The sequence below is a fragment of the Tupaia chinensis genome, unplaced genomic scaffold (genome assembly GCF_000334495.1).
Source record: "Tupaia chinensis unplaced genomic scaffold, TupChi_1.0 Scaffold000041_1, whole genome shotgun sequence".
NCBI classification, from domain to species: domain Eukaryota; kingdom Metazoa; phylum Chordata; class Mammalia; order Scandentia; family Tupaiidae; genus Tupaia; species Tupaia belangeri.
In genome coordinates this window covers 482169-495127 of record NW_006159496.1, presented here as the reverse complement: position 1 = coordinate 495127, position 12959 = coordinate 482169, and the positions used below count along the sequence as shown (strand labels likewise).

At 45.2% G+C, this 12959-nt stretch overlaps 1 protein-coding gene across 1 annotated transcript in view; it reads left to right on the top strand.

The window, feature by feature from the left end:
- Positions 1-12959, top strand: part of SH3RF3 (SH3 domain containing ring finger 3) — a gene marked incomplete in the record, with an annotated part of 355159 nt that overhangs the window by 290580 nt on the left and 51620 nt on the right. The window contains 1 exon segment of the mRNA XM_027772894.1: positions 10389-10708. Within this exon segment, the coding sequence (XP_027628695.1) occupies positions 10389-10708 (320 nt within the window).

Genomic DNA, 12959 nt, shown 5'->3' with positions numbered 1-12959 from the left:
GGGGGGGGGGGTTTGGCCACTCTACAGTCCTTTCTCCTCCATTCTCCTGGGATCTTGGGCACTCATGCACACATGCCCAGTGTGATTTTCAAGCTACCAGGTCCAGACTCAAACCATGGTCAACCATGTGGGAGTCCAGTGCCTTAACCACTACGCCACCTGCTGGTTCCCACCTTGAGCCTTCAAGGACACATGGGAACTGTGTGAGCAGACAAGGCAGAGGGCAAAGTTTAGCAAGGGCAAAGACACGGCAATAATCCGGACCACAGTTCCTATTGCAGGCGACTTTGCTAGTCTGATGTGACCGTAACAAAGGTGTGGAAATAAATGCCCAGTGTGCTGAAGATAGTTTCTCTAAACAGACACATTTCCCTTTAGATCTGGACCGATGGGTAGAAAGAAGGCAGCTATAGGGGGCCAGGGGAGAGAAACGCTGAGGCAGGGAGCAGGCACGTGGAACCGCTGAGGCCAGCAGGTGCATTTGGCAACTGAGACAAAGTTTGCATGGACAAAGACAGAGAGACTTGCAGTAGAGCTGAAGAGGGAACCACGGTACACCATAAAGGTTCTTTTAGGTCAAGTCAAAGAATGTAGGTTTTTATCCAAAGCAGTATGGCACACTGAAGGGATTTAAGTAATAGATATGTAAGAATTCTGTTTTGAAAAAATTGAGCTAGACTCCTGCCTATAGCCAAGCTGAAGTAATGAGGACAGGGCTTACCAACCTAAAACAAGAAGATAAATATATAGAACACTGTGTTTGCGACAGTAGACATTAGGAGAACAAGGACAGTGATCCATGAAGAGGCTGCAGGCTGTGGCACAGGGAGAAGTAGCCAGGTGGAGACTGCAGACTCCCTGAGGACATGGATGGCTGGAGTTTGCAGGGCAGAGAACTGGAGAGGAGAGAATGGCAGAGAGAGAATCCAGAGGCTACGGAGCATCCTCCTGAAGTAATCAACAGAGAACTAACCAGCGTTAAACATGTGAGAAAACTACCCAAAGCCAGGAAAGAATGAAAGGATTATCGCTAACAGTGCCTGGAACACCAGCTGGAAACAGTGCCTATTCTTGCCAGCCAGATTGAAAAAAAAAAACCTATTTCCACAAAGCACAGAGTAGTTTACGCAGAAGGACCTTGTCTCGATAGTGGGGAATGTTACCCCTAAATTTAGCACTATCCCAGTTTTACCTAACAACTCTTATAAGCAAAACTCAAAGCATCAAACTGCTTCCAATTAGTTTTTCTCAGAACAATGCTCAAGGAATACAAAAACATCTAACTCCTAATAGCATAAGAAATCACAATGTCTGATATTCAGTAAAAAAGTACTAGGCATTCGAAGGAGCAGAAAAATATGACCTACAGTGAAGAGATGAATCAGTCACCTGAAACTGACACAGAACTGATGTGGGTGTTAGAATTACCAGCCAAAGACATTAAAACAGATATATTATAATTGCATTCCATATACTCAGAAATTTAGTAGAGATGTGGAAGAGAGGGAAAATACCCAAATCAAACTTGTACAAATAAAAACTACTGTGTATGAGATCAAGAATACACTAGATGTACCTAGTGCCAGATTAGACATTGCTGAAGGAATATAATAGTAAACTTAAAGACATAGCAACAGAAGCTATGAAAAATAGAACACAAAGATAAGAGATTTTTTTAAATGAACAGAATGTCAATGAGCAATGGAACAACTTAAGATATCCTGCTATTTGTGTAATTGGAGTGCCCAAGATACAGGAGAAATCAATGGGATAAAGAAATGATTTAAAGAAATAATGACTAAAATTGTCCTAAATTTTATGAAAACTACAAACTCAGAGATTAAAAACAGTTGGTGAGTCCCAAGCACAAGAAACAAGAAGAAAATGGTACCAGGCAAATCACAATCTAATTGTTCAAAGTCTGTAATAAAGAAAATCTCCAGGGCATCCAGAAGGAAAAAATGCAATACATACAATTGGAAAAAGATAACAGTCAATTTTCTGTGAAAAATACAAAAAATTAGTTTAGGTTCAAGAAGAAAGTGGAACAACTAAAGAAAGTACTGAAAGAAGTATGTCTGTCATTTTAGGATTTTATAACTAGCAAAAATGTCTTTCAAGAAGAAAGACTATTTATATATTGTAAAGTTAAAAGATTTCATTACCAGCATGCCAACACTAGGATAAATGTACAACAAAGCTCTTTAGGAAGAAGAAAAACAATACCAGATGGAACTAGGGATCTATGCAAAGGAAAAAAGAACACTTGAAGGGTAACTACATAGAGAAATATTTAAGCTTTCCTGTTATTATTGAAATATTTTTATAACTATTTAAACAAAAATCAAAACAATGCAATTTGGGGTTTTAAACATACATAAGAGTAAAATACATAATAATTAAAGCAAAAAGGTGGGGAGAGAAGAAATAAAAGTACTGAATAAGGTTCTTATACTATATATAAAGAGTTATGGAGCCACTTGTAAGTAGATTGTAATAATTTAAAGATATAAACAACTGCTAAATATGAAAACAAAGAGTGACCACAGATAAACTAATAGAAGATAGAACTGACTCATAAAAAAAATATTCAATTAATCCAAAAGAAAGCATTAAAAATCAAGGACCAAGAATACATGCATCAAAGAGCAAACATGTAGATAGAATTAGACCTAATCATATGAATGATTATATTAAATGTACATGGTTTAAATAACTCCAGTTAAGATGCAAAGATTGTCAGACATTGTTAAAAACAAACAAAATAAAACAAGTATGTTCTGTGAGCAAGAAATGCACTTTAATACTTTGAATCTAGACATAAATAGGTTAAAATAAAAGGATGCTCCTAGCCAATTGGGTGGTGCCTATCCACGGTGTGGGTGGGTCTTTTCCTTAAAGGTGTCACCATCTCCAGATGCCATTACATCAAGGACCAATTTACATCGCAGGAACCTTTGGAGGACACATCATTGTCTGAATCATAGCAGAGGTGTTCAGTGACTGGCCTGAGACAGCCTCACTAACAGGTAACAGAGCGAGGTTTCAAATACCATCAAGTAGCCCCAGAACTCGAGCTCTTTATTCTCCTCTGCACTACCCCTTCTGGCTCCATCCTTTTGCCATCTCTGTGTGAGAGCTGAGAGAATCTTATTCAAACTTAGCTGGGAATATGCATGTCAGATGGCTCAGTGTTGTCTAAAAAAGGCTGTGAAAGTATCACAAGTATTTATTTGATGACTATAAATCAACTGTAGTGAGTAGGAAAATTTGCAGGTACAGAATCTTCCAGTAATGAGGATCAGTTATACGATGCTAATATCAATTAAAGGAAATATCCAATAGAGTAGAGTTTATTACAAAAAATATTATTAGAGATAAAGAGAGAATTTCAAATAATAAAGGGTCACTTCATCAAGAGGACATAATTCTAAATATTTATTTATTGAAATAACAGCTTTAAATTCATAAGCAATTATGAATACAGCTGCAAGGAGAAATAAACAAGTCCACAATTGAAGTCAGTTATTCCAGTCTTTCACTAATTGATAGAAAAAGTAGAAAACTGATTTAAAAAAAAATAGAATGGTAGAATAGCACTATGACCAACTTAGTTGGCATTTAGGGAACACTTTGTCCAACAGCAGTGATTTGTATGTACATTTCAAGGGCATATAGGACATTCCCCAAGACAGATCATGTTTTGGGCCATAATCAAGTTTCAATACATTTTAAAGGATTCAAGTCACACAAACTACAGTCTCTGGCTACAGTGGAGAAGTCAATAACATATAACAAATATTTGATATCCTCAAGTGTTTGAAAACTAGATGGCATACTTTAAAACAACCCACAGATCAAAGAGGACATGAGAAGGTATATGAGAAATCATTTTGAGCGGAATGAAATGAAAACACAGTATGTCAAAATTAGTGGGATACCACTAATGCAGTACTTACAGGGAAATTTATAGCACTAAACACAGTATATTAGAAAAAAGAGAAAGGTGTCAAATCAATGGCCTTGGCTTTTACCTTAAGAAACCAGGATAAAAAGAGCAAAGAGACCACAAAGGAAATAGAGAAAGATCAGTGCTAAACTCGGTGAACTAGAAAGCAGGAAGCTAGTAGAGGAAATCAATGAAACCAAATGATTTTTTTTGAGAAGACTAATAGTACAGTTGATAAACCTCTAGACAGATGGATGGGTAAAATACACAAATTATTAATAACAGGAATAATAGAAGTGACATCACTTCAGATTCTACAAGATGGGCCCAGCCATGGCGGCCTGGGCTGCTGTGTTCCACAGGCTGGGACAACATAGGAGGTCAAGATTCAATTCCCAGGGAACCAGCAGTTAGCGTAATGGCTATGTCGCTGGACTCCCATGTAGTCGACCGTGGTTCGTGTCCCGGACCCGGGGGCTTAAAACCCATGCCGGGCGCGTGTGCGTGCGTGCCCAAGATCCCGAGAGGAGAATGGAGGAGAAGGGATTGCGGAGTGGCCATCCCCTCTGGGGGGTGATTTCTCGCTTTCTGTCTCTCTGTCTCTCTCTGTCTGTCTGGCGAGCGCACGCGCCCTATAGTGAAAAACCTCTCAAAAGAAAAAAAAAGATAAAAAAAAAGATTCAATTCCCAGTCCAACCTAAAGGCTGATACCTGTAATCTCAGCAATTTAGGGAGACTAAGACAGGAGGATTGCAAGCTCCTTACCTGGACAACACAACAAGGCATTGTCTTAAAAAAGAAATTCTAGGGAACAGCAGATGGCATAATGGTTACGTTGCTGGACTCCCACATGGTTGATTATGGTTCAAGTCCCAGACTCGGGGCTTGAAACTCACACCAGGATTGTGTGTGTGTGTGTGTGTGTGTGTGTGTGTGTGTGTGCGCCCAAAATCACGAGGGGAGAAGGGAGGAGAAGAAAATCCCAAGAGGAGAATGGAGGAGAAGGGATTATAGTGTGGCCATCCCCCCTTGGGGGTAATTTCTCGTTTTCTATCTCTCCAGTGAGCACACACATCCCACAGCAAAAAGTCTCTTAAAAAAAAAGAAAGAAAGAAGGAAGGTGAAAGAAAGAAAGAGAAAGAAAGAAAGAAAGAAAGAAAGAGAGAGAGAGAGAGAAAGAGAGAAAGAAGAAGAAAGAAAGAAAGAAAGAAAGAAAGAAAGAAAGAAAGAAAGAAAGAAAGAAAGAAGAAAGAAAATTCTACAAAGTAATAAATTATTTTAAACATTTTTATGCCTTAAAGTCAACAAATTAGATGAAGTGGACTAATTCCTAGAAAGACACAAATTATCTAACTTAAGACATAAATAATCTGAATGGGCCTATATCTACTAAAGAAATTGATTTAGTAGTTAAAAATCTTCACAAAGAAACTCTAGGCCCAGGTGACTTCATTGATGAATTGTGCCAAATAATAAAGAAATTACAACAAATTTATGGAAATTCTTCCAGAAAATTGAAAAAAGGGAGAATACTTATTTCTTTCTAGGAGGCCAACATTACACTTATACCAAAACCAGATAAAGTCATTACAAGAAAATATAACCACAGGTCAATATTCCTTATAAACACAGATGTAAAAATTCTAAACAAATTTTAATAAATCAAACACAGCAATAAATATAAAGGAAAATACATCATGACCAAGTCAGGTTTACTCCAGGAATGTAAGATTAGATTAACATTTGAAATTCAATGTACTTCACCTTATCAAGAAAGTGAGTAATGATAATAATATGATTCTTTCAATAGGTGCTGACAATATATTTGAAAAAAATCCAACATCCACTTCTGATTAGTGATGCAGATGTTATGGTGGCTGGATCCCACACAGCTTACTGTGTGGTTCAAGTTTCAGTGGCTTGAAAAAAATATATACCAGGCACATGTGCATGAGTGCTCAAAATCCCAAGAGAAGAAAGAAGAAGGGATTGCAGCATGGCTATACCCTCTGGAGAATGATTTCTCACTTTCTCCCATTTTCTTTCTCTCTAACAAGGGCACAGACCCTATAGCAAAACAAAACAAACAAACAAACAGAAAACCTCTCAGAAAATGAGAAATAAATGGCCCTATAGTGCAGCAGTTAAGGGCTGTGCGAAGAAGCAAGTCATCTTTTCAAATCCCAGACAAATTAAACATACTGGGAGCATACGCATGTGTGACCAAAATCCTGATGAGATGGAGAAATGGAAGAGAAAGGATTGTGGTGCCCCAATTGAAAGGTTCTTTCTCTTTCTCCTACTCCTGTACATGCACACACATGCCTGCCCTTTGGCAGTTAAAAAGCATAATAGTAAGGAACAGAAGTGAACTTCCTCAACCTGGTAAAGACTATGTATGAAAATCTACAACTAACATCATACTTAATGGCAAGATAATAAAAGCTTCTTCTCTAAGATCGGAAACAGGATGGGATGTCTGCTCTTGCCTCTTCTATTCAATTTTGTACTGGACAATTAGTCAATAAAAAGAAATAAAAGACACAGATGACAAAGGAAAGAGTAAAATTATCTTATTTTCAGATGACATGCTCTCATATGCAGAAAACCCTAAGGAACACACACATACATTATTAGAGGTAAAAAGTGAATTTAGCAAGGTTGTAGGATAGAAGATCAATATTCAAAAAGCAATTGTATGTCTGTATTCTATGAAAGAACAACCAAATGTTGACACTTTAAAAACTATACCAAATTTAATAGTATTGAAAAGTAGAAATTACATAGGAATAAATCTGACAAAAGATAGGAAAAACCTGTGCACTGAAAACTATAAAACATTACCAAGAAAAATTAAAGAAGTTCTCAATAAGAAAACATTACCAAGAAAAATTAAAGAAGTTCTTAAAAAGTTACACATTGTGAGTGACAAGACAACACTGTTAAAAAATTTTATTCTATAAACCTTAACCCATGGGTTCAATACCAATCAAGATCCCATCCAACTTTTTTGTAGAAATTGACAATCTAGTTCTCAAATCATATAAGCATGTAGATGTCCTAGAAAAGTCAAAAGAATCTTGAAAAAGAGTAATGAAGTTTGAGGGCCAGACACCATTGAAGGTGGAATTAGTGAAAGTAGAAAGCTGTACAAAGGAATTTATCTAGACCACAAAGCAGTAAGGAAAGATATGAACAAGTATCATAAACATAGAGGAAAGACCAAGGTACTCCAAACTACTTCTAATAGGATTTCCAGAACCTGAAAATAGAGGGGTGGGGAAGAGAAAAGATTCAAATAAATTATCACCGGGAATTCCCCAGAACTGAAGAAAGTCACAAGTCCTCACACAGCAGTGCTGAGTAGGAAAAAATAACAATAAATCCACAACTAAATCTACTGTACATAAACTATAGTCATAAAAAGATAAGGAAAAATACTATGAAAGCTGCCAGAGAACAAATACAGATTACTTAGAAAGAAATGAGAAAAAAATGAGAGAAAGAGCCAGTACATATGCTATTTCAAAAGTCTGAGTCATAAAGACAAGTGGGAAAGGGAGGTACTAGGTAAAAAAAGAAGACAGCATAGACATAAGATTACTTCTTAAATGAAAGAGACTTACCTTGGTTAATAAATCATGAGGGAAAAGCTAGAAGAAGGTTTAAATGCAGAGAAGGAGATGGATCAAGAGCAGGAATCAAGAATAATGGAGAAGGGGTTGATTGGTTAGGATCCTGTGTCTTTGAGACTGGAGGGAGGGAAACGGATAAATCAGGAGACAAGTTAACCTGAAAGACTTGATAGTATTTATAAAGCACCGACTGGATGTCATATACCATTCTATTTCCTGAGGACGTACTGGTGGACTAAACAGGGACTAACAGGACCCAGGAGGATACAGAGTTATTGAAGCATATCAAAGGTTTGAAGAAGCAAAGGGGTAACAGAGACTTCGGAATCTCGTTTTCCCCAACAGTCGCCGTTGGTGGTATGACATCAAAGAAAGCATGGACTCCTTTGGCATTGCTATTATATCTAGAGGGATCTCTAGTGGGATACTGGTCTAGGCCAGCAGAGGTTGCGGGCACAGGGTGAATGAAATCAAGGGTGAATCCCACCTAAGATCAATGGGTTCCAGAAACTCTTAAGTCTGTGTAGTGAGCCTGGCTTCTCTTCCTCACAGAGCATTTTTTCCTCCACTGGCTCGGTTCTGTGAAGTCTGTGGTGATGTTATAGCTGGACTTCCCTTTTCCCAAAGACTCACTAACTCGTTCAAAGATTTATTGAGCACCTACTACATGCCAGGCACCATTCCAAAGGTTTAGAATGAATTAGATGAGTGAATTAAATGGTCCAAATCTGTATCCTCAAGGAATTCACATTGTAGGGGGGGGCAACAGACTGAACATTCAGCAAAATCTGCAGGAAAATTATACAGACAATTAAGAGGCACTAAGTGCCTTGGAGGAAAAGAAAAACTAGATCAAGAGAGGATGCGCTCACAGCAGGAGGGCTGCACCACGAAGGTGGTCAGGAGGGAGGGCTGCACCACGAAGGTGGTCAGGAGGTCACACCCCCTAGAAGGCACCCTCTGAGCTGGTTGGGGCACTCAGGGTCCCACATTGCCGCTGGCAGGGAGAAGTGCGCTCTGTGGACAGGACCGGCCAGCACTGCTCTGTGAGGTGGAGAGAGCCCATCCTGCGTGGGGTGCAGCCAAGAAGCCAGAGAGGCCAAGGGGAGGCTGTGAGGAGATGGTATGGCATGGAAGGCAATCTGGAACTTTTGGAGCATCCTCTTCCTCGCATCTGGCTTAGCCTGGTGATGACGGCTGTGTGGAAGCTAGCCAGGAGTAGAGAGCCAGGCAGAGTTCCCAGGCAGGAAACCCCGGCAGCCCTGGAGACTGAGGCTTGGAGGCCAGTGTAATCGCTCTTCCCGGCGGGCCATCATTTCCCGGCCAGGGGCTGAGGGACTGAGGGGCTGGGGTGAAGGAGAGTTCAGACTGCCGGGACAGGCGAATGAGTCTGCCGAGGAGCAGCCGTTCGAGTCAGGGTTATGGGTGACTGAGTGACCCGGGTGGCTTCTCCATCCGTGTAATTGTCTCACTTGCTCGGCCTTTAAATATGAGCCATGTGGGGCAAGGACTTAAATGCTGTAGGTTCTGGACCCATTTGAAACCCAGAATGTACATTTCATTCTACAGTGAAAATACTTTAAAAATTTAAAAAAAAAAACTTTTCAAAGACATAAATCAGCCTTTCTGTATGTCTCTCATAGAAACAGCAGGCCTTTCGAGTCCCAGCAAGTCACAATCACATAATTAGATCTGGCCAGCTCCTCCCACACAGCCTGGCGATGGGAGGGCTTTGTGTGTGGTGTGCGATGACTTCCCACATGGCGAAGCCCCCATGGAGAGCACTTGCATATTCAAGGCACACGTGGGGGCCGAGAATGTGGTCTTTATCGTGTGTATTTTGTTCGTGTTCTGAGCCACGAATGCAAACAATCTGGTGGAGAAAATAATTACAGCGTGACGTGCTCACCTCCCTGGCATGACGCCGTCCACGCCTGCTCCGAGCTGCGTGGTGCCTGAGCCCCGGCCTGGGTCGGACCACCACGTCCTGTTACCCTGGTGATGGTCCCCTCCTCCCTCCTATTTTGTCTGTATTTAGCAGGGAAGTGACTGGTTCAGCATTAACACAAATAAGGACAGCACCCTGATTCTCCCGGGCTGTCGTGTTTAAGGGAGCTTTTACATCTTCAAGTGGAGATTTTTACAAATGTTATCTCGTTGGATCCTGAACTTCTTTAAGAAGTGCCGCTGGCTGGCAGCGAGGGGGGGTGGTAGCTGTGCCAGAACTTCTGGGCCTTCCACCTGCAGGCAGGCGACAACTGCAGGCTGACTGGGGCAGGATGCGGCTAGCTTCCCCTCAAGGCTGCCCCAGGAAATGCTGCGCTTTCTTCCTGCAACTGTCACCAGGCAAAGCCGCCTCCCAGCTCTGGGCCGGGCCAGGTGCATGTGAAAAGCAAGGACTGGCCGGGCTGCTCCTAGGTCAGGGCTGGCTGCGATGGTGCCCTGCAATGCGGAGTGTCTGCCTGGGTGCTCTCCCGGACTCTCCTTCTGGGAGCGTTTACCAGGGTGTTTTAGAAACCGGCAGGGAAAACAGGCCTGCACCATGAACTGGGCGTGCGTCCACACTCGCAACAGGAAGCTCCCTCGGCTCGGCCTGAGCGAAGCGGCAGGGCTCCCTGGGGTTGGGAAAGATGGCTATTCATTTTAGGGTGCTTGGCCTCCATTTGTTTGTCTGCAAAATGGGGGACTGCGACATGGCCAGGTCTGCGGAGACCGAGAGAGTGGCTTGGGCTGGGCATGCACTGGACCGTGCAGCCAGTGGCAAACTAACCTCTCCACCACTCTCTCTCCACCCCACGCTCCAGCCGCCCACCCCTCCACCCCGGCCCAAGACCGACCGACCGCCACCGTGTCGCCCCTGCGCACTCAGAACTCTCCATCCCGCCTGCCTGCCGCCAGCCTCAGGCCGCACTCCACGGTGTCCCCACAGCAGGCCCACCAGCCCCCGCTGCAGGCGTGTACCCGGCCAGCCATCCCCCTCTCATCTGCAGCTTCAGCCATCACACCACCCAACGTCAGCGCCGCCAACCTGGGCGGAGAGGCTGGAGGGGGCCCTGCCGGCAGCCTGCCCACGTCCAGCCCCACCAGCACGGGGTGCAAACCGGATGAGAAGAAAAATGAGAAGGTAGGAGATCCGTCCTGGCCAGCCTGGGCCCCGAGCCTGCTGGGTAGTGTAACTCGTCGGCGCCCACCATCGGTAGTGGTTTGTACCACGTGGGCTCTGGGCACGTGACGGGCCTGGGGCAGGCCAGCAGGCAGCTAGTGAGAGGGGAGCCTGGCACGCGCTGGCTCTGCCTGGGCCAACCCAAGCCTAGCTACAGCCTTCACTCAGGTCAGGAAAAGGCGTCCCCTCCTCGAGACGCCTCGATGCCGTCTCTTGGAAAATCACTGTAACACGCATGTGTTAGACGAGCTGCTGTGCCGCGGTGTCCTGACAGTGACCGGGATCTGCCCTGCACTTCCACGTGTCACCCTGTGCGGTCACAGCTGCACGGCCACACAGGCAGCTTGCACCCTGATGGGAAACGACACGGGGTGGCGTGCTGCCCAACGGTGTGGACGGCGTGTTCCTCTGTCCCTTCAGCTGTGAGGGGAGCGGGGCTGATTTCATCAGACAGTCTGAGTCTGCTGAGAGTCCCCGGTCGCCACCCAGCTACACAGTGGGTCAGCCAGGGTTGGGGTCCAGAGCGCTGGCCCGGTGCTACCCGGCAGAAATAGCATGCAAGTCACAAAACCAACTTCAAGTTCCTCGTGTCCACATTTCTATAAAGTGAAAGTGATTTAAAAATAAGGCTAAAAGGTGAAATTCGCTTTAATGACATGTCTATTAAACCCAGTGTCCAAAATACTATTTTATAACATGTAATCTTATAAAAAAAAAAAAAGTTGATAAGATATTTCGCTCTCTGGTTTATGCTAAGTCTTGGCGAGCCCTCGTAAAGTCCAGTGAGCAGCCCTCCGGGCTCAGGCCACGTGCTCCCTGTGTCTGTCGGCCTTGGGCAGGAGAACACGGTGCTGATTGGCCTCTCTGTGTGACGGCTTAGTGACCGCTCTCTCCCAGCCTTGCCCACCCTGTGGCTCGTTTGAACCTTCGTAGTCAGTCTTCAGATCTGGGCCCTGGCCAGGGTTTGGGTGAGCACGCCCTGGACACACATGCTGTGCTCGAGGTGAGGACAGCCTCCCACTCTCCTTGGGTCGTCGTAAGGAATAGCGCTGCCGCATCAGGCCTCGGCCCAGGCCCCTGCCGTACAGGGCCTCAGGCTGAGTCGGGGTCTCGGCACTTCCCGGCTCACCTGGTCCAGGGCCGTGGCTGCTGCTCTGCCAACGGGGCGGAGCCTCAGTCACCACTGTGGCTGTGCGGCTGTGCTCGGCCGGCCGGGCCCAGAGCGCCAGCCTGAAGTCGGAGGGTTGCTCTGCATTTTGCGTCCGTGTGAAAATCGGTTTGGTCTTAGGCCGGTTCCCTCCCACCCTGCAGCCTTTGCCCTGAGATGTAGTGGGTCCCAGGGGACCCAGGGGACCCAGTAGGGGTCGCAGCCCTGCTTTCGCACTGAGGCACCTTCCTAGAAGACGCGGGCTCCCAGACCTTCGGAGCTGCAGAGAGAAAACCAGAGAGGGCACAGGGCCTGGGAGTTCTCCACAAGTTTCCTCACCTTTGCCCACAAAGCTCTTCTTCCTCATTTGTGAAGCAGACAGGGCTGGCTTCAGTATGACCGGCACTGCGTGGTTTTCCAGGGCAGAGTCAGCTTGGAGGGTAGGGACTACGCCGCCGCCCCCCAGTGAGTGGCTAATGACAGCCTGGGGGTCTGCCTCCAACCTGCCTGGCAGCAACTCGGCAGGTGCTTGGTTCTCCCACGAGCTCCACACCCTGTGAACAGCCCTCCGATGAAGGTGCCTGGGAGCGAAGCCCTGTCTGCGGTGGAAGGTACAGATCTGCAGTGACAGTTCCTAACCTGCTCCACAAAGTCAGCACTAGCCTGCACCCAGCCAAGCTCGGGGCTGGACAGACGGGCAGCCTGGGAGAGGGCAGGCCGTCCTCCAAGTGGGAGGGGAAGTGGTCTGCAGAGCCCGAGGGCTGACCCTGTAGAGAAGCCTCGTGTTCTTCCCGACAGCCGTGTGCTGTTCAGTCCAGCCTCTCAGGTGCACGGCAGTGACAGGTCTGGGGAACCACCTGCCGATGATCGGCCTTCTGTGCTCCCAGGTGAGCTTCTCCTAGTTTGCTGGGAGGCTCGGTCACACACAGCGTGCGTCTGGACCCATCCTCAGAAGGGGTCACGTGGCGCTGCTAGCGTGGCTTCTTGCCGGCCTCTCTCTGTGCACCAGCCCTGCCCTACCGTAACTATGACTGAGCAGACTTGCCCGCCATGAATTTTTAGTGT